We start from the raw sequence: 22,284 nt of genomic DNA on the forward strand, positions 1-22,284 counted from the left end.
TGGAGAACTCTTTCCCATCCTTATTCCAAAAGGCTGGCAGCTGGCATTAGTCACCTCCCTATAAAGTTCTCTTCCCATGGTCTGGCAGACACAGCAGCCTGATACCCTCCCATTACCCCCTCATCCCCAAGGCATAGAGTGCCCTGTCTCACTCCTACCTTGGCTCCCATGTGAGTAAACTCCAGCATGGACCCCTCAGCAGCTTCTAGCCATTCCCTGCCCACACCCTCCTTATACAGATTTCTCCCCTGCTATTTGCCAATGAAGTCACTTGCCTCCTGTTTGACAACACTCCCAGAATTGCTATCAAGACTCTAAACAGCAGGCAGCTTCAAAAGAGGGGTAATCATCAGAGAAGCCCATAAACACAGAAGCTAGACAGAATGAAGACTGAGCCCCAATCCCAAGAGTCAACCAGCAAGGGAAGCAGGGTGAGAGCATGCTAGGTAGGCATGGGCAGCATGTGCCAAGGTCTGGTGGCTGGAAAGAAAAAAAAAACTGTATGAAGATAGACTACAGGAGCCCCGGAGCCTGCATGCCATGCCATAGGTGTGATGGAAGGTCCTACTGGGGTTAAGCAGAGGTTAACACAACCAGCCTTGTGTGGAGACTTGCAGTGTGTGGTTGACAGTTGGGCAGCATCAGTGTGGATATGGGGAGCTCAAGGGTGAAGCCACTGCATAAAGAGGTCCAGGTGAGAGCAGATGGGTCACTTAGAGGAAGTGATGGCTTTGGGGATCAAGTGGACCCAATGACATATGGGGTCTAGAGAGTAAGGGAGCCAAAGATATGAGGGCCACTAGCTTATGCTACTACATGGTTCTTCAGTCTGGTCTCACAGTGCCCACTACACCTGCTGAGGAACCTGAAGTTTGCTCAAGAGCCCTGAAGCCTAGAGCAAGACATTGGCTCTCTGGGTCTGTCCACAGCCACACACCTGACATCTGACATCACAGGTTGGGGGGACCTGTCTGTGGTGAGGTAAGCTCCTTTGCTGCTGAGGCAGAGCCTGGGCTTCTCAAGGGACAGGATGACTCATTGCGATAATTGAATTTTTGAGTTAGACTTAAAATACAGCCAAGATTGAAGAGGTAATCTGGCAGGGCCAGGTTCCCGAAGGCAGGCTTCTTGGCCTCTACAATACTGAGACCTTATTAACAAGATCACTCTTTCTCTGTTCATGGCTCATTTACAAGTAGTTCTCAGGGCTGCTGTGTCAAGGAATTCAATTGTGGGTCTCTGAGCCCCTGCCCTGGCCACTCAGGACATTGTGTCAGAAAATGTGGGAGTTAAACGCTCATAATGCAGAGGAATGGTTACAGTTTCTTCCAACAGATCTCATTCTTGGGAGAAAGATCCAGAAGGCAGGATCATTTAGCGAGCAGATTCTAAAAGACTCAGTTTCCTCTATGGTGAAATGTGCAGGGGTGCAGATAAGGGAGGTGACTGACAGAAGGCTATTGCACCTTGGGCTTCATGGTGGGGCAGTGACAGAACATATGGGTGGGAGAAAGACATTGAAGGCCATTCCCAAGGTAGAGCGGGTAGGAGGCCCGGCCTGTCCCTCTTTTCTCTCTATATATTTAGCCTTTGCAGCTGAGTCTCTCAGGTGCAGCTGCTGCTCAGGCACACGTGGTGATTAATTTCACCAACGGGAAATTGACGCATTTTTTTGATTACTGCTTCAGAGCCTCCTGAATTCAGCTGCTGGTAAAATTAACTCACCAGGGACAATGAAGCATTTTCCAAGGTCCAAACTGTCCTTATTTGCAGTTTGTTCTTGGCGCTCATCCAGCCCAAACAAACCAGCATGCTCCCCCCGCCTCCCAGATGAGGGAGGGCCTCCCCTAGCCCAAGTCTGGGAGTATTTTAGGCTACATAATAACATCACAGTTACTTTGGATGACTGTGTTGCTGAAAGACTGTGGGAGACCTCAAGTGAGGTACCCCTGGGCTCCCAGATATTCTGCCCTGCAGGGTCTGCACCACAGGCTTAGTGACCAGAGGTTCCAAACCCCAAGCTCATGGCCTTGCCAAAGACCAAGCTCACCTCTCACGGGCAATGTGCTAAATGCATGCCAGGCAGAGTAATAGCGTTTTCCATAGATACACCTGAACCCAGGTCTGTCATCCGGCCTGGTCTGGTATTCTCCACGATCTTGTACCAAACCCACTGTTCACATATGCACTTGTGCACATCTGACAGAGGCACTCTAGACAGCACATCAAAAACTGGCCTGACTTCAGCCACTGAGACACTGAAGAAGAGATGTTTATTTAGGACAAGACTTATTGTTCAGCTAACTTCAGTTTATACAGCTTAAGACACCAGGACTGGGTGGAAAGCTAACTCCCACTGAACAGATGTGCAAAGTAAAGGCAGAAGCATGGAGCTAGGGACTAGAAGCCAGGTCTGCTGTTCTCCTCAGCAGACAAGCTTCTCAGGAAAAGGGGCAACTTGTTTAGAAAGGAACCCCACACCAAGCAGTTCCTACACCTGCTTTTCACACGCTGGCACATCAGAAGATGATGCAGCTGTGCAGAGGAGAGCAGATGACAGAAGCCATGCAGTTAGAGGTGGGCCCAGCTGAACAGACAGAGGCAGAGAGCAGGCACCTGGGCTTCAGCTCTCTAGCTGAGCAGTTGAGGCCCCTTACAGTTGCCTTGTTGGATAGCCAAGGGGCAGCAGGGCAAAGGCAGTCTGGAATCTGGAAGGAAGTGAAGAATGGTAATTCCAAGTGCTAGCACAGCCAGCAACACTGTGTGTGTGTGTGTGTGTGTGTGTGTGTGTGTGTGTGTGTGTGTGTGTGAGAGAGAGAGAGAGAGAGAGAGAGAGAGAGAGAGAGAGAGAGAGAGAGGGGGGGGGGAGGGAGGGAGGGAAGGAAAGAGAAAGGGGGGGGGGCTTGGCATTCAGGGCCATCTTAGGCTGAGTAGGTCAGCTGGCCTGGAACCTGCCAAAGAGCAAGGAGGCAAGAGGAGAGAAGAGGGCAGAGTGGCAGCAGCCAGACCTGAGGGCTGTGTGATCTCTGCCAGGGGCCTGGCCTAGAACCAGAGCGCAGTAGGAAGCTGCCAACATGGCAGAGAGGGAAGAGTCTGTTCAGATGCATGGTTTGTCTCTGTACCTTGGCTGCTTTAGAGAAAGGAGAAGATTCAAGAAAAAGGAACCAAAGACTAGAAGGGATTCTAGAGATGGGAAAGGCAGAGGAACCAGAGCAGAAAAAGGACCTCCCAGCGGTCAGAGCAGAAGAGATGAGGTAGCAGGCAAAGTGGAAGGATGGAAGACGGTAAGAAGCAGCATGTCAGCATGATGGACTCTTCTTGAAAGAAAAGTCAGCTGTATCCAGAGCTAAGCCAGGCTTTGTTGAATGCTCAGGGGCCCATGTAGCTCAGGACAAGGCTAAGAACAGTTCAACATGAAAGTCAGTGACAGCCGGGCTACCAAGTGAGTTCCAGGAAAAAGGCGCAAAGCTACACAGAGAAACCAAAACAAAAAAAAGTCAGTGACAGGGCTGCAGCAAGTGTACCAGGGCAGCAATATGGGATAACTAAGCAGACGGGAGACTAGCTAGCATCAGAGGGCAGGGCAAAAGCCAAGTCCCAGTTCCAGGCCCCTGGTCTGGTTCCTAAACCTGAAACAATGCAGCCTAGAAGATGGCTGGCTCTAGGGCAGGCTGTTAGGAGCTGAGGACCCGCCTGCAGAGACACAGTGCCAAGGCAACCCCACATGGACTCACTTTCCTCTGGATCCTGAAGTGGGCTTAGAATTATGTGAGATCTGAGGGCCCGGTGACTCCTAAGACATTGGTGTAAGAGTTCAGGACCTGTACTCTCAGGCTCCATCCAGAATACATGAATCATGCATTTGAAACCAGATGATTCATTAAGGAGCATCCTCTAACTGTGGGGTTGGTTGAGAACTGAGTTCTCAGATCTGAGTGGATGTGAAGCCCACCAGTGTGCAAGGTGCTCCAGATCATAGCATTCAGAGCTCAAGGTCTTTCTGGTGCCCGACTGCAGAGCAATGGAGCCTTTGAGACAGGAACCTCGAGCCAACTTTCAGACAGAAATCACTGCACCACACCACACTTCCTGTGGCCAGAAGCCTTTGCTTCTTTCACCATCTGGAGTCACAGTAAGGACAGAGGCAGGTGATCTCAGAACCACAAGCTTTATTAGTTGAAAGCTCTCTTCACAAGCCCGGTCTGCTGGGACTGGATGTTCCTGGATGGGCAGCCCGGGGCCTTCGCTAGGAAAAGGGAAAGGGAGGGAAAAAAAGGAGAAAGAGAGAGAATATTAGGTCATGGAGTATCTGAAGTAAAACAGAGCTCAAGGCGAGGCACTGTTTCAAAACTTCTTTCAAAGACAGGTTGGCCAGTAAACATCAGAAAAAATGACCATGAGCACACATGTGTAATCACTTATTCATTCATTCCAGAAAGACTGCACACATGTCTCTGTATGGGCTGCTGTTTGCTGAACTTCTCATAGTGAAACAGCATAGAAAATGGAATCAGTGTCCAGTGAGGACAGGTGTGAGAGAATGGAATTTTCATGCTCTTCGAGCAGAAACTACAGTTGCTTGTGGAAACTGTAACCCTTGGTCACCCCTTTGACTTTATTCTTCCAAAGAAGACAGTCTGGATGTCCCCACCCCCCAGTTACCCAAAGCTTTCCATGCAAACAACTCAGGGGACATTACCTCCAGGTTTCGCCTGGCCTTCCGAAGGACTTGGTGGGTGATGACCACTGAGGAGACAGCAAAGAAGGGAACAATTAGAGCCACAGACCTCAGAAGAGTAGAATGGAAACAAAGCTAGTGAGAGAGAAGTCCGGACCCAGACAACTGGACAACTTTGGAAGGCTCTTCTACAGGCTCATGTTTGAACACAGGACCCTCTGCTGGTTTTGGAGAGTGTCCTAGTGTCATTTATGTGGCTGTGATAAGATATTCTGGCAAAAAGCAACAATGAGAAGGGTATATGTTAGCTCATAATTCTAGATTACATCACTGTAGATGTCGAGGTAGCAGGAGCTTGAGACAGCTGGTCACATCACATCCATACTCAAGAGCAGAGAGGCATGCATGCTTCTGGCTTGCTTGCTTTTGTTCAGTTCAATTTCTCTACTACCAGTTCAGAATCCCCTGCCCAGGGAGTGGCTGAGTCTTCCTACATCAATTAACTATAGTAAGAAAGCCATTCCTACAGACATGCTCACAGGCCAACCCAATGTAGACAATCTCCCATTGAGACTCTCTTCCCAGGCAATTTGAGGTTATGTCACACTCACAATTAAAGGTTATCATCATTGAGGCTTAAGAAACCTTTGGGACTGTGGTCTAGCTAGCAGAAGTGGGCTGCTGGTGCCAACACTTGAAAGGGGGTATGTGCTTCTGGCTCTGGCCAACACTCTACATTTCCTGATCCACCAAGACCAAAACGAACTATAGGCTTCTACTACTAGCCCCCCCCCCCCCCCAGACTGTGCTGCTCCTGTGAGCCTTCCTCACCATGATGGGCCATATTCCTCCAAACCATGAGCTAACAGAAATCCTTCCTCCTACATTGCTTCTCTCGGGTATTTTGTTATAAAATTGAGTAACTAACAAAACACCCCTGAACCATCGAGACCAGAGAGAAGTATGAGGGCCTCACTTGTTCCTTTTCTATTCCCTGTGCCAAATAACACCTCAGGAAGGATGGTGTGGACACTTCAATTTCTCACAGGGACCCAAAGGGAAGAGCATGCATGCTATTTTTGAGAGGCAATGCCAGTTCTGCATGGCTACCTGGATCACCTTCTGTAGATAGAGAAGGATGATGGTGCTGGGCGGTATAGAGGGCAGGATCTGATAGTCCTCTGGTATCCTGTGCCCTCTGAAAAGCATTGTGGGAAACAGGCCCACACTTGGGAGCCCATACCAAGTGTCCAGGGAAGTCTTGTGAAGTCAAGAGTTTTACACAGCCTTTCTTCAAGCATGCTTCTGGTCCACTGGGAGAAAGAATTCAGGGCATGTTTGTTTCCTCCTGCCCTTCAGCTGGTGGATCAGTTTAGCATGGTTCCCCAGGGCAAGCTGTGTTGTGTCTAAACAGGAGTGAGTAATGGGTGATTTTGAGCTGGGTCAGAATTTGAGAATAGGAGTGCCTACCACTTGGAGCAACTATGAACAAAGGTGCTTTCTCCCATAGTCCCTTCTTGTCTAGCAAAGACTAAAACAGTGAGGAATGTCAGGTTTCTGAGCCTGCTTCAGAATCTAGAGGCAGAACTTGTGATACAGAGAGACAAGAGAATGGCCGTGAGTTTGAGGCAAGCTGGAGCTCAAAGAAAAGAAGAACCCATTCTAATTAGTACCCGGTGAGGGTCAGGGAGTACCCTGCTCCTCAGAATCCTGGCCCCTTGGCTTGTGCTCACAGACTCCCTGTGACTTACCCCAGCACATGGACTATTGCCCGCTTATGCAGAATAACAGTTCTGTGGTTGCCTGGAGGAAGTATTTTTCTTGTTTCACGAAAAAACTTCTATCTGGAGGTAGAGGGGTCAACTGACAGAGCTTCATTTTTATCTGAGTAAAGAGAATTTCACAGGAATACCCTGTCCCTGTCTCTGTCCTACCCCTGGATGCAGGCTCCACAATGTGCCCTAGGAAGCCCAATATACTGTACCCAGCATACAGCTGTGGTGTGGATAGGAATTTGTGAATCTTTCTAGGAATAGACCACAATTTTCTTAAGATCCATCAAGGGGTCTGTGACCCAGAAAAGGTTGTCATGTCATGGAGGTTAAAAATAATCTTGAAAGACCACTGGATATACCTAGTGAGTCAAGCTTGTCATAAGCACTGAGGATCCCCTGGCCCAAGTTTTGAAGTCTCTCTCACATCTAAACAGGTAACCACCCATGTTCCCACACTCAGAAATTCATGCTGTGATGAGAAGACAAGTCTCAGAGTAGTAAAGAATACATCACAAATCAGACTGACTTTCAGTACAGAGACAAGGCACACACATGGGCCACCAGACTCAGTCTAGGGCTCTCCCACCCCACCAGAGCCTGGAAAGGAAAATGCCCACTGGAAGCCCCACCTGGCCACAAAACATGTACTGACTCACTGAAGACCCCAATCCTGTGAGACAGGATTACTACCCAAACTTGGCAAAGGAGGACCTGAGGCACAAACGTGAAGTGGGAAGTGCCAAGCCATGTGACTTGTAAGTGGTAGGGTCCCAGGTTCCCATGTCTCACCCTTTCCCAGGTCTCTCCTGCAGATTGTGAGAGGAGGCGGTGCCAGTCCACAACCACCGAGAGCAATCCCTGGATCTTTCTCATCCTCATCACAACATGGAGAAGGAGGGGTAGGGGACACCATGTCAATGTCACTGTCACTTCAAAACCAGGAACAGAGTTGGCGGGTTGGAAGGCTTAGGGACATCCAGGGACTTAGCTCATTGGGACAAGAGGCAGGACCTAGTACCAAGGAGTCACAGGCCAGACCCATGCCAGCTATCCTGGGGCAAGATCCTCACCCTGTCCTTGGTCAGGCCAGCTCCAAACCAGGCCTAACAAATACTGATGGTGACACTGAACATGAGCAGCACTATGTCCAAATGACTGAAAAAGGGGGACAACCAGCACCCGTGGGCCACCTGTTCTGTCCTTGATACTGGTGGTACCACTCTCCAAATTCTACAGATGCTACTGTGGCCAACTGGGCTTAAAATTGCTGTCTCTGTCTAGAGAGGAGGAATCTAAAACTCAGAGTCAGAGACACTTAATGTGTGTTACACAGGAGGGTAAAGCTGAGACCTAGGCACATTCCCAGTCCCCACATACTGACCCAAGATTCGGCATGGCATGGTTCTGATTCCCCACAGAAGGGTTACCACCTGAGCTGAATTCTGCTGGCTCCTGAAATTCCTCATCCCAAACCAGAATCAGCAGCAGGAGCCTTAAGGCTCTTCAGGAGGGAACCTTGTGCCAGAGTCCTACTGCCTGAACTCAGGCTGTGTGAAGCTCCACTTCTTACCCCTGCTACCCCAGCAGTCTGGCCCAAATGCTCCGTAGCACTCGAGTATGCCCACAACTCCCATTGTCACTCACATCTCTGAGGGCTCTTCTTTTCCATAAGTGACATAAGTCTCTCAGGCAATCCAACAATAGCCTGTCTGTTAGGCAATCACCTGTCTTTCAAAGTCATCCTTCCTCCAGAGCCCTGTGTGCTGGAGGGACTGTAATAGATCTCCCAAGCCTCATGACCCTTCCATGCTGTCATGTGATATCTGATACACAAAAGAACTACAACAAATTCTGTTGCTCCTCCTTGAACCCAGCCCACAGGCTCTTTGTCCCATTTCCCCCTCTGTTATGGCTTGGACATTAAATGTCCCCTATGGACTCCCGTGTTTGAACACCTAATTCCCAACTGGAGGGACTATTTGGAGAGTTGTACAGTGAGGCCTGGCTGGTATGAATAGGCCACTGGGAATAGGATTTGAGGATAATAGCTTGGTCCCTCTAATTTTGTCTGCCACATGATATGACCAGCTACCTCATGCTACTATTCCCACATACAGGAACTGATCCCACCATGTCCCCACCATGGTGAGCTTCACACCCTCTAAACTGTGAGCCAAAACAAACTTAACCTTCCTTAAGTTGCTTCTGTCAGGGACTGTATTACATGACAAGAGAACTAATATGCACTCTTCATCAAGTGAAAGGCTTCACATGTTTTCAGCATGCCTGTACACTCGCTGCTCTCTTGCTTACAGTATGCCTGAGAATCATGTTCCTGCTCCTCTGCTGTAGGACTGACATCCCTCAGGGCCAATCAGATTTAATCTTGGAGCAAAGCTTGACACCACCTTCAGGCTGCCTCAGGCAGGCACTCAGTTGATAACCCTAGTTTTATGCTCTCTCTTCCCTCAGTAAGTCCAAGGTCCTTGATGACTGAGCCTGTGAAAAGGACATAGGACATGAGCCCAGGGCCTGGCCATAACTGAATTTCATTCATTTGTAGTTCAAACCCTTACTATTCCCCGTCTTTTCCAAAGGGCAGCTAATGAAACCACCTACTTAGCAATAATCTAGGCCCTGTGCCTAAGAAATGCTGCTGAGAGCACAGTCCTGGGCTGTGGTGGTGTACAGAAGAAGGACCATTGAGAAGGAGGCATGATCTCAGAAGCCTGGGCTCCAAAGAGTGTAAGCCATGGGTGCACTGTCAGCTCTGACCAGAGGCAGGAGATTGGTCAGCTGTGGCGGGCACCCCCTGCTTCTCACTCACACTGATCACAGATGATTTTCTCCTGGTGCTTTTTCTGCTGCAGAAGTTTTGCTGTGTTCTGCAGCTTCTTTTCTTGTTCAAACAACTTTTTGTGTAGTTTGGTGATCTCTGCCTTCATTTCTCCAATCTAAAGAAAAAAGAATTAGAAAAATATAATAACATAAAACACCATATTACACAGGAAGAAGCAAAAATAATATCAAAAGAGGCTCAACTTCACTAGCAAAATATCTGAATAAGCCAGAAGTCCTTTTTTTGCATATTAGCAAAACTGGACCGAATCCAGGATGAGGAAGAAAACTATCAGGACTTTGGTAGCACTTAGGATGGTTGTGGCTCAGTGAGGATACAAGATCTACTGAACTGTAAATGCATGTATCTCTCTGACCTGGCCATTCTGTGCCACAGCATCCTCACATTAGCACAGGAGGATGTCTTTCTCCATGGACACACCTTGGCACTGTCAGTGGCAAGAACAAAAAGCAAACTGAGCTGCTTCATATTAATCTGAATAAATACACTGTGGTACTTACATTGAAAAAAATTGTACAGCTATTATTACAAAGGATGCTGTAGAGATCTATTTATTGATTTCAAAAGATGATTGTAATTAGTGAAAGAAAGAGCCTAAATCAACAGACTGAAAACTGTATCTGAGGCACTTACGTTTCCTAAAAGGAAACACAGATCCCTACAGCTATAAACATACATTGATGTGGTAACCAAACATCAATAGTGAGTTTACATTTTTGTAGTTTCTTTTTTGTTATCAGAAGTTATAATGCTGATTTTTTTTAAATGTTTTAATCTTAATACAACAATACTCAGCAAGTACAGACCAATTTTGATTTTGTTTTTTTAGAGTGGAACATGGATGCCAAATCCACCATCCTGTGAAGTGGCACAGCAGAGATTCCCTTATGTAGCTCCAGGACTAAGGACACCCCCTTTCTCTTGGCTGCACTAAACCACCTTTGCTACCAGAAGACACAGTAGTTGGCAGTACCTGTAGAGTCTTTTCTAGTTTGTTTCCAAATTTGTTTATGGTATCTGCACTTTCAATAAAATAACAGAATCTAATCACATATTAAGTTGAACTGTGAGCCACATGTATGGACAGAAAGCTGGCCGTATGGAAACTAACATATGCTTTATGGGAGACAGATAAAGGCAAGTCACTGAAAAACACTTTGCTGGCAAATTAGGTGTGGGCGAGACAACTGTAAAAAATGTAGGAGGAACAGTCTATAAGAATTCTATATTCAGATTGCTCTGCAAGTGCCTCAAGTTTCCTCTTCATCTTAAAGAAACAGAAATTGGTAGTGACAGAAATACATTATGGATGTGGTTTGTGAAAGAAAGAAGATGTGGAACTCCAATCAGCAGGCCCATATTCAAAGAAAGGGTCTGGCCCTACATCAAAAGACTGGCAAATGAATGCACATTTATCTGTTTTAAGCTAAACTGTTTCAGGTATGTATCATTTTTTTTTTTATTCCCCGCCTCAACTTCCTTTTAAGATAACCAATCATGTCAGGTACAAAGGCTTCAGTGTTTGTTCAAAACGGACCCTAATTTCATCATTAGGTTTGCTTTGATTCTCTAGTACAGGCCAGGAGCCCACGAATCTAGTCAGATTTCACAGGCCCCAGATCCTAGGACAAAGTCACCCTGCAGTTCTGATCTGTTACACTGACAGCAATGCCGGCTCATCTTCCACACCGTAGAGCAGTGAGATGAAAAAGGTACAGTGGGAGCCCGGAAGGCGGGCTGGGGGAGGACGGCCCTTTCCCAGCTTGTCTGGTCCATTTCTTTGCTCTTTCTATAGTCAGCTCAGCATAGGGCTTAAATAGGAAGGAATAATTTTGCAGCTAAAATAATGTTTCAGGACTGAATATTGATAGATGATTATAATTAGTGATAAAGGAACCAAAAACAATAACTGTTCATAAAACTGAACAGCTTATCTACATAGATGTATATACTGATATGGCATAAAACATTAACGTTAGTATTCCAAGGGATATGACTTCAAGCTGTCTGAAAAGGTATCTCCCCCCACACACACACACCCCCGGGTACACATAAGTGTGTATTACACATATTCTTGTGTGTATGTGAGCATGTGCTTGTAGCTGTGTAGATAACAGCACTGGGTGTTTTTCTTCATTGCTCTCCATCTTATTTTTTGAGGCAGGGTATCTCACTGACCCTGAAGCTTACTGCACTGCCTCAGCTAGGGAGTCACTCAATTCTGCCACTACCCCTTCCCTTGATGCTGGGGTCATAGACACACACTTTCAGGCCCAGATTTGACATGGGTGCTCAGGTCCTCATGCTTCTACAGCACTTTTCCATCTGAGCCCTCTCCCTAGCCTTATTCATATATTCTTTAAAGCTATAATGCTGATTTAACACTCCAACTAACACTCCTTTCCCTCCTGGGAGCTCAGGAAGCCATGTCATGACGGAAGGCAGCAAAGCAGGTGCCAGTCTCCAGTTTGCAGGCTACTGCTTGCTAGCACTCACCTGACACTGTCCATCTTCAAGCTAGCTCTTCAACAAGGACATTTAAATATTTATGTCTGCTGTTCCACTGGATTTAAATCTTCCCATTCATCATGACAAAATTATACAGCAAGATTCTAGAGCCTAGTTCTGCCACTTCCCGGCTGCACAATTCTGAGGCAAGTCACGTGACATCCTGAAGTGTTGGCTCCTGCTTCTGGAAAATGGGAGTAAGAATGTGCAACTCCAGCTAACAGGAAGGATTTTGAATGATGGCAACCCAAGGAAATGATAAACCATGGGTATGGCGATCACCCTGATCTTACTGTTACACATTGTACACATGCATTGGAACCTCACAGCATGTTCCATAAAAATGTATAATTGGGTCAATTAAATATAAAATATACTAATTTTTGAAAAAATGAATGACGACATCTTGACCTAATTGTCTAAATATACTCCATTTGTGAATTAAAAAAAGAAGAATACTACCTTAGTACCTGAGGCCACAATAAGGGGTAGGATTTTAGTGTAACCAGTATATTCATCACCAACCAAGCAGCCGTTTAGACCAACAAATAGGATTGGAAGATACCACAACCACTACCACCCCACCCCACCCCCAGGCCACACACACAATCAGTCCTTCGCCTGGCTTCTGGGGTAGATTATTCTTTTCCTGCTTATTACTGGTTATCCTTTTCCTTTTCATGATGAACATTTCAAATACCTATAAAAGTTGACAGAATTGGACAGGAATCTCCAGGAACCCACCCAGAACCAGCAACTATCAATTCAAGGCCACACTGGTTAGCCTCCCTCCAAAATTTATTTTGAAACTGATCGTGTCATTTCATTTATAAAATATTTTAGTATAATCACTTTAAAAGTTTTTTGAACCTGTGATAGCATTAGCACACCTAGAAAGTAAAGATAACTCCTGAGTCCTATTTGAGTAGGACTCATCTGAGGACACAAAACCCCAAATACCAGACTTTTAAAGCAATTGTATTAGGAATGCTCAATCTATTTAAAGTCTATTATCAAATCCTGAAAAATAATAACCAAAGACAGACTTCTTAAAAACAAAAACAATCATTCAACTCAGCCTCCAAACAAGAACTCTGTTGTTACAAGCTACTTTCTTTTAATCTGTGGTTCTCAAAGCTCCTGGGAGTGTTGACAGACACTCCAGGCTGGCAGAAATGAGGCTCTGGCAGCTGTCTTCTCAAAAACTTCCAGGGGATGATGTGGTGCAAGTCCAGGATCCACCTCCCTCTTCCTCACTAGGATGTTATACGTTCTAAGCTCATCTTGTGTATCTGCCCATACCTGAAAGAAGCCATTTCCTGCAGGACCCCTGGCCCAAGCCCTGGAAAAAGGCCCTCAGAACCAGCATTAGGACATCTAGTGGGCTTGCTGCTCTGGATCCAATTATTTCTACAGCCTTTTATGTGGAGTGAGTCAGTCAACTTTTAAAACAGAAAAATGCATCAAGAGTTCATTTTTATGTTTATAATTCAAATTTAGGATTATATGGTTTTTATTTCTATGATTTCATATTTATTGTTCTTTTAGTAAAACTCTCAGTTCCTAATGAAATCACACATTGTTCATCTCACAGCACAGGCAAAGGCACCTGCTACCAAAGCTGCTACCCTGAGGTTAAGCACAAGACCCCACATGGTGGAAAGAATGAACTGACTTCTACAGGTTGTCTTTTGACTTCTTCCTGCATGCCAGTGCATAAGCATGCACCCACACATTAAAAATAAATAAATAAATAAATAAATAAATAAATAAAGAAAGAAAGAAAGAAAGAAAGAAAGAAAGAAAGAAAGAAATGTAAAGAATTTACAGTTATCTTACAACAGGAATGTACCAGATTATTAACATCAGTGTCTGCAAACAACATAACCATTGAAAACTGTGTGCTTTGGGGAAGTCTCAAACCAGTGTGGTGTATCACTGGCATGTCTGCTCCTATGCCATTTCCCCAGTGATACACAGTATGGCTGGCTGATTTCCCATTGCTATGAACTTTTAGACATTGCTCCCTCACTCTCATTTTGATTAACTCTACTTACAGTTATGTAAAGTTTTATATGGCTCCAAAGTCAATTCTCCAAAACAGTGTTGATTAGAAAAATCATCTTCTACCCCTGACCCTTCAAGCTAAGCCCTCACAATCCTATGAGTCTCCTGTTTTAAGGATATGTCTACATTTGATAACCCTTAATATACATTTCTCAGATAAATTGATGCACACTTTCCAGAGCATTGCTAGGGGCTGAAGGAGGAAATGAATTAAATATAAAGGCAAATAAACAACACAGACAAAAGAGGAGGTTGTCAAGTACATAGGCTTGCTGCTATTAAACTCAGAAGTCTGTTTCACACACACTAAGCAAAAGGTGCCACATGACGAACAGGCAAAAAAAAAAGAAATGTGCCCAGAAACAACTTCCTACCACACAGGGGTCCGTGTATACCAGCAACCACATCAGTGCATCTCTGAGGTCCTCCTCAGCTCTGAAATCCTATGACACTGAAGTGAACATAATCAATTACCTGAGGTATTGTACCCACACATAAAAAAAATAAAATAAAGAAATGTAAAGAATTTACAGTTATCTTACAACTGGGAGAAGGGTGAATCGTCACAAAGACTGACAGTCCCCAGACTGATCTGCAAGTGGAAGAGGATCAGCAGGGTTACAAATTTTGCATGCGTGCATGTATTAGACCAAACTGGATTCTGTCCACTTAACAAACAGCTGCTTCTGTCTGCTATGGGCAAAAACACTGCACTGATGGTAAACTGTTTAGCTCAGACATGTTACCTTAAAAATAATTTAAAGCAGGTACTGATTTTGGAGAGTGGAAAGAAATTATTCATTCATCCATCTAGTCATTCATTCATTAAAAAACATGAACAAAACAGACACAGACCCTGAAGGAAAACAGGGAGACAGGCATTAAAGCAAACAAATATATAATTACACTGTGTGATAAGGGCTTCAATGAAATAGAAGATGATGCTATGGCTGAGTGATCCAGGAGCCCTCTCTATTTATGTACCATGTAAGACTCGAGGGTAAGAGGCAGCCAGCAGAGAGGCACAGGACATACACAGCAGGCAGACTGTCTGTGTCATGTAAGCCTCCAATGGAAAAGAGTCTGTAGGCTCAGAGAAAGAAAAGCCAGTAAGGCTACAGCTCAAGTGGTCCCATCATCACTCATTTTTCAGCCAAAGTTCCACCAACTAAAAGTGGGCTCAGAGTGACTGCCCCATGCCACACAATGATTATGAACATCCTAGAGCTTAGGGTATCCAAATTCCTCCCCAGAACACACATGTCATGGGAACTTTCAGTGCAAACAACCTCATTGCCTGATTCTGGAGGTCTGAGAGCTGCCAAAACTAAATGAGGGGTGACCTGAAATGCAAACTTCCCTTCTGCCTTCCTGCTCACCTTTGGAAAACATTTGTCCATCCAGTCAGATAAAGTAGGAAATATCCACTGGGATGCTAAGAAGAGCTCTACTATCCTTTTCCTGCTTGCTTCTCTCTCAAGGAGGCTTGTGATTAGCCAAAGTATTGAACACTGTGCCAGGACACACATGAGCCCCACTGATAAAAGGAAAGAGAAGGCTCCACCTGCCTAGCTGCTGACCTTTCACTCTCAAATAGTTAAAACAGTTTTTCACTAAAATACAGTGGAAGCCATCAATAGATCAGAAGGTCCAGACAGAGATAGCTAAAGTGCAAGGTACTGCTAGCAACATGAGCAAGCTGCTCCATAAGGACAAGCTGACATGAAAAACCTATCAAGTCAAGGACAAACCCAGAGTTCACACATGTATGCTTTTATATCAGCCCCACAACCCAGGCCCTGATTGTCTTTCCTCATGTACAAAATGTGAATGGGAGTCCACTCAATAATGGCATGCTTGGAATTAGGTAAGAATTTAGCGTGGGCCCTTCCTGGACTGGTAATAAAATAAATAGAGATGCAGGCCTCTCTGGTGTACTCGAGCCTCTGAGCATGTGGGATCACCTACCTGCTCACAGTGAAGAGAACACTGGCCATCTGTGGGGACTGAGACCCTCCAGAAGAGCTTCAGCAATCTTGAGGCTTCTTCCAGGATCAGCTTGGCAATGTTCATAATGGAGAGAAACTTGCTCAGAGGCACAGAGTGTGGACCCTACAAAGGATAACAAGGCCATTACATGTTACCTTGACAGGGATCACTCACAGACAAGCATGATTAACAGGCAGAAGGCTTCAGACTAGGGCTCCTATTTTACATGATGATCAGGAGCTGGGATTACGTGATGCTGGTAAGCTGTATATTAGAAGAGAATTTTGGTGGTAAGTTTAGCCCAGTCAGTAGCCATGATTAGTAACCCATGGTAGCACCATCCAGACCACCACAGAGCAAATGACAGCAACACAGCCTAGGGCACAACACTGATACATTTGCCGCAGACAGCTTACTGAGATGTACGGTATCAGGGGCCTTTGAAAGCTCGATCCCTCACTGTGCTGCAGGTATACTCACATAGGGAGAGGTGTCAAAGGCAAGAAGAAAGAAAGGAGGAAGCGGAAAGTGAAAAACATTTCTCATTGCAACTGATATATGTAAATCTACATACCTGTTTAGATAGCAAAATGACACAAATATGAATATTATTCAGTAAAAACAAAGGTGTACTGAGACAGATACTAGCTCAAAACCATAGACACAAGCTCTCTCTAGAGAGTAAGGCAACATGCTAATAGTTATCAAGATTCCTAAAACCTCCACAGCCTTTAACTAGGAAACCCACTTTACACCTCATCAAAATAAAGTCAGAAATTTGTATAAAAAGATAACTCGGTGAAGCTGACATGCCCACAGACAGTGAAAAAGAACAGTCCATGCTATGTCTACAGCAGCTTATTGGCAGCCACTGAAAAGGCAAGGGCTCAAAAGGAAAAGTGTTAATACCATGTAACTGAAATATATGAACCTCATATTTCTGATTATTTGATAAACTTTATGAGTATCCCAAAAGCATGTGTTTATTTTTGTATCTTTATTTTACACACACACACACACACACACACACACACACACACACACACTTTAAGTGCTGACCTTTAAGCAGTACTTAAAGAGACATTTTGTTTTTATGCTTTTCTACAATTTTTAGCTTTCAAAACAAGTATTTTTTATCAGAAAAGAACAGAAATCTTATTAGTGTTAATTTATTCAATATTATATATCAATATTATACAAGGCTTAAGGGGACAAGGTACTGGTTATTGAATGTTCCATAAAAATACTATTCCTTGTAATAGCCAGAACCTGGGAACAACCTAGATGCCCTCCAACTGAAGAATGGATAAAGAAAACATGGTACATATACACAATGGAGTACTACTCAGGAGAGAAAAACAATGATATCATGAAGTTTGCAGGCAAATGGATGGATCTAGAAAAAAATCATCCTGAGTGAGGTAACCCAGACTCAGAAAGGCAAACATGGTATGTACTCACTCATAGGTGGATACTAGATGTAAAACAAAGATGACTGGACTGCTACTCACAACTCCAGGGAGGCTACCTAGAAAACAGGACCCTAAGAAAGACACAGGGATTGCCCAATGACAGAGAAATGGATGAGATCTACATGAACAACCTGGACTTGAGAGGGGTACTGAAGGGCAAGGTTCGAGGTTAGGGAGGCTTGGGGAGAGCAGGAGATCCCAGCTGGATGAAGAACAGAAAGAGAGAACAAGGAATAACAGACCATGATAAATGAAGACCACATGAGAACAGGAATAAGCAAAGTGCTAGAGAGGTCCCTAGAAATCCACAATGATACATCCTCTGTAGACTGCTGGCAATGGTTGAGAGAAAGCCCAAACTGACCTAGTCTGGTGATCAGATGGTCTAACACCCTAACTGTCATCTTGAAACTCTCATCCAATAACTGATGGAAGTGGATGCAGAGATCCTCGGCCAGGCCCCAGGTGGAGCTCCAGGAGTCCCACTGTCGAGAAAGAGGAGGGACTGTAAGAGTGTGAATTGTTGAGACCAAGATTAGAAAAGCACAGGGACAAATAGCCAAACTAATGGAAACACATGAACTAGGAACCAAAAGCTGAGAAGCCCCCAACTGGATCAGGCCCTCTGGATAAGTGAGACAATTGAATAGCTTGAACTGTTTGGGAGGAATCCAGGCAGTGGGACCGGGACCTGTCATTAGTGCATGAGCTGGCTGTTTGGAACCTTGGGCTTATGCAGGGACACTTTGCTCAGCCTGGAAGGAAGAGAGTGGACCTGCCTGTACTGAATCCACCAGGTTGAGCTGAATCCCCAGGGGAGTCTTTGCCCTGGAGGAGATGGGAATGGATGCGGGGCGGGGAGAGGTGGGGGTAGGGTGGGAGGGGGAGGACAGGGAAACCCATGGCTGATGTGTAAAATCAGATTTAAAAAAAACAAACACTATTCCCCTCTCTTATGGAGCTTATCATCTAGTAGAAGATAAAATGCAAATCTGATTCTTAAATATAAAAAAACAAAAAAAGCAAAGCCTAACACAAAACCAAAGCAAATACCACAGGAAACTCAGGTGTCTTCAGTAAAAATCCAGAGCAGCTGATGAAATGATTCAGTGGATAAAGTGCTTGCTGAGCAAGTATGCTGAACAGAATTTGATCAAGAACCATGTAAAAGCTTAGCATGTGTGGTGGACATCTATAATCTAAGTACTAAAGAGGGAGAGAGTTAGGGGTTAGCTACACTAGTTACCAGTAAGCTCTGGGTTCAATAGAGAAACTCCTCAATAATGCAGAGAACAATGAGAGTGGATGTCAACATCAGACCTCCACACAGAATAAGCATCTGTACATATATGTGTGACCACATACAGCTGATCACATATGTAATACATATGTACATGCACACTATACCTACATATGCATGCGAAGGAAAAGAAACCTCAAAAGTGGGCTTCAGAAGCTCTAACCAGTGGAAGCTCAAAGGTCTACTACCATCTCTCACCTGGTGCCTTGGAGGAAGTTCCTGACTTGTGTTTGTCAGATACAAAAGTCTGTGACAAAAGGCAGCTTGAGATGAGGAGGACTCCAGGATGAGGTAGGGAGAAGAAGGAAGTAGAGATGGGCAATCCCAAGCCAGGGGAGTCGGGAGAAGCAGGCTGGAGACAGATATGGAGAGGAACAGGAACTGGAACCTGTGACCCTGCCTGTTCAGAGCAGGACATGTCGGGGAAAGAGTGGTGAATGATGGAGAGCAGACTGAAGTTAGCCCAGCAACCAGAAGTCCTCAGAGTTGCTGGCCAGGGAGAAGTGGAGTCAGTCGGCCAGCATCGTCCAGAAAGGCAGAACTGTCACAACAGAGAGCATATTGGTTGCAGGACTGAGAACAGTCAGTTTTCAGCATCTCTACAATGAACTGATATCGCCTTCTTCACAGGGTTGTTCCAGGCACACACACACACACACACACACACACACACACACACACACTCACTCACTCACTCACACTCTTCTGCAGGAAGATGACTTTAAGGTGGACATAGAACATCTCTCAGGAACACATGCATCACAGAGTGGCTGTAGGAAGTTATAGTATTGGCACAGTCAGATGTGAGCTCAGTGTGGTACAGTGTGCATGAAGGTCAGGACCTGGAACCGCTCACAGCAGCCCTAGAGCCCAGCAGATAAGTCTGCCCTGATGGTGTGTAGGTGGATGGGTAGAGTGACAGGAGGACACATGGACAAAGGGTGGCTGAGAGACTGGAGAGAAATGAGAAGTCACACAGCAGCACAGCACTTCACTGAGCAGTGGCCATAGTAACCCAGGGTACGATCTCAACATGCTGTCCACTGATCACCAACAAACTGCCCCATCACCTCTGGGCTTTCATGTGCAACATTTCCTGACTCCTCCTTTTTTAGGGCTTTACTGAAGTTCAGGGTATTAGGAATCTTCCAGAGAAGATTACTCTACTTATCGAGAGCAGGAAGCGTCTCCCTCCACCAGCCCTGCACTCGGGTTACCTTTGGCTCCAGCTTTTGACTTGTTGGGCTCAGAGCCTCTTGAGTTTGAATGTCCATCTTGGCAAGCAGTCTCTGGCCCCGGCTGATCTGCTTCTGGAGGGCATCATAGTCCTCAATCAGACCCAGCATATGGTGGCCACTCTTACTGGCCCACACACGGTGGTCAGCAACCAGGCAGGGCATACAAGGGGGGCTGGTGGCAGAAGTGCTGCTGTCACAGGAGAGGGAGCCCACGTCAGTTCTGGAGAGCAGAGGAGCCTCCGACGCTACAAAAGGAGAGGCAAATGTTAGATCTACTTGGGGTGGCATCTGTGTTCGTGGAGCCAAAGAGTGAGACCAACTTAACCAGTGTTTATTGAACACTCACTCTGCAGTGGAGCCTAGACTGCCAAGATGAGCCGTGCTCTCACTTGCATGACAACTACTCAGGATCTAATGGGAATCCTGAGGCTGCAATCAGTATGAACACACAAACACACAGTGAGAGTGAGCCAGAGCTCAAGGGAAAACAACTGTCTGAGCAAGGAGAGAAGTCAAGGAAGGCTCCCTGAAAGAGGCAACATGAGCCAGGCTGGGCAGGAAGCCAGCATTATGCAGGTAGAAAATCCAGCTGCTTTTTCACATGGTTGTCTCTGACTGGGGCAGCTGAGAGGCATTTAAAGAGACATTTGCATTCTTGAGTCTCGAGGGGGCCTAGACTGGTAGAAATTAGACAATGCGAGCATTTTAAAGCCCAATTCAGAGGCAATGATCGTCTGTGTGGTCACCCAACTGCAGAGAGATGAGGCCGTCCACTACTGTGGAAGTCGAACCCCAGAGACCCTGAAATCCAGCAGCCAGGGATTCCAGGGACCTCCTTTTCTTCTATTTCAAAACCTAATGTCATACCCAATACTACTGCAGTTCTCCAGTTTGTACCTGATTTAGGTGCCATTGCCTGGATGGATTCAAACAGATCAAATGAATTATCACTGGCCTCAGGACATTTGTTGCCGTCTACAACAAAACAAATCAAGAGAGGAAAATTTCAGCTTTACCATCATTAGCACTAGAGAAAGGATGAAATTAGAACATGGTAGAGTATCTCACATGCATCCATTCCTTTCAGAAGCAAAACATTCACTCACACCTTCTCTGCACACAGCCCTGTAGCCAGGACCATGTATGTTCCATTCACTCTCTTGTGTTGACACCAGGTAACAGAGTGGCCAGGTCCAGAGCCCTTTCTCAAAGAGCCCTCCTGTCAAAACACTGAACAGTCAACTTCATCTCAGGGTGGTCAGGGATAAGGGAGGGAGGCACAGAGATGGGGAGCTCAGGTGAGGGGGCTATCCCCAATGTAGCATCCCAGCAGCTGACATCTTTTAGGACTTTTTCAGTGCCCTGTGGGAAGGAGGGAAGAAAACACCAAGCAGAGTACTGAGCAGGTACAAGGACGCAAGCATGAGTCACCCATCATTCAGGGCGAAGACACACAGTTCCTGTATCTAAGGTCTGGGCACAGAGGAAGGAGTAACAGGATGCAGGGCTTGCACCCTGAGGGCTAAGTGACAACTGAAGGCAGGGCAATGTTAGGTGAGGTCTATGTTTAGACTGGAGGAGTTAGTGAGGAAGTTGCTAGAGTGACCTGAACATGAGTGACCTGCAACAGGACTTGGAGGTAATGCATCTCAAACACTTTACTAGAGGTCCATGTGATGTTAGATAATACAGGAAGCACTCTCACTCCTGAGAAGCTGCCTAACTCTGAAGAGCCTGGTGGGCAGAACAGTGCTGACATTTTTTTTTTTTTATTTTATAATTTGATTTAATTTTACATATCAGCCACGGATTCCCCTGCCCTCCTTTCTCCCGGGCCCCCCCCTTCCCCCCCCACCCCCCTCAACCTGGTAGATTCGGTACAGACAGGTCCAGTCCCCTCCTTCCAGACTGAGCAAAGTGTCCCTGTGTAAGCCCCAGGTTCCAAACAGCCAGCTCATGCACTAAGGACAGGTCCTGGTCCCACAGCCTGGGTGCCTCCCAAACAGTTCAAGCTATTCAATTGTCTCACTTATCCAGAGGGCCTGATCCAGTTGGGGGCTCCACAGCTTTTGGTTCATAATTCATGTGTTTCCATTAGTTTGGCTATTTGTCACTGTGCTTTTCCAATCTTGGTCTCAACAAGTCTTGCTCATACAATCTCTCCTCTTTCTCGTCAATTGGACTCCTGGAGCTCCACCTGGGGCCTGGCTGTAGATCTCTGCATCCACTTCCATCAGTTATTGGATGAGATTTCTAGCATGACAGTTAGGGTGTTTGGCCATCCTATCACTAGAGTAGGTCAGTTTGGGCTTTCTCTCAACCATTGCCAGTAGTCTATTGTGGAGGTATCTTTGTGGATTTCTGGGGACCTCTCTAGCACTTTGCTTCTTCCTATTC

At 45.8% G+C, this 22,284-nt stretch overlaps 1 protein-coding gene across 6 annotated transcripts in view; it reads right to left on the reverse strand.

Annotated features, from left to right (window-relative positions):
• Positions 1 to 4,159: 4,159 nt before the first annotated feature.
• Positions 4,160 to 22,284, reverse strand: part of Cdk5rap2 (CDK5 regulatory subunit associated protein 2) — a 198,011-nt gene continuing 179,886 nt past the window's right edge. For all 6 annotated transcript variants that reach the window (XM_036179221.1, XM_036179220.1, XM_036179218.1 and 3 more), the window contains 6 exons: positions 20,785 to 20,862; positions 19,867 to 20,132; positions 15,857 to 16,000; positions 9,281 to 9,407; positions 4,700 to 4,746; positions 4,160 to 4,246 (listed from right to left, as the gene is read on the reverse strand). In XM_036179221.1, coding sequence (XP_036035114.1) covers positions 4,190 to 4,246; positions 4,700 to 4,746; positions 9,281 to 9,407; positions 15,857 to 16,000; positions 19,867 to 20,132; positions 20,785 to 20,862 — 719 coding nt within the window. In that variant the 3' untranslated portion in view covers positions 4,160 to 4,189. The remainder of the gene's footprint in view (positions 4,247 to 4,699; positions 4,747 to 9,280; positions 9,408 to 15,856; positions 16,001 to 19,866; positions 20,133 to 20,784; positions 20,863 to 22,284) is intronic.

The sequence above is a fragment of the Onychomys torridus genome, chromosome 2 (assembly GCF_903995425.1).
Source record: "Onychomys torridus chromosome 2, mOncTor1.1, whole genome shotgun sequence".
In the NCBI taxonomy this organism is placed as follows: domain Eukaryota; kingdom Metazoa; phylum Chordata; class Mammalia; order Rodentia; family Cricetidae; genus Onychomys; species Onychomys torridus.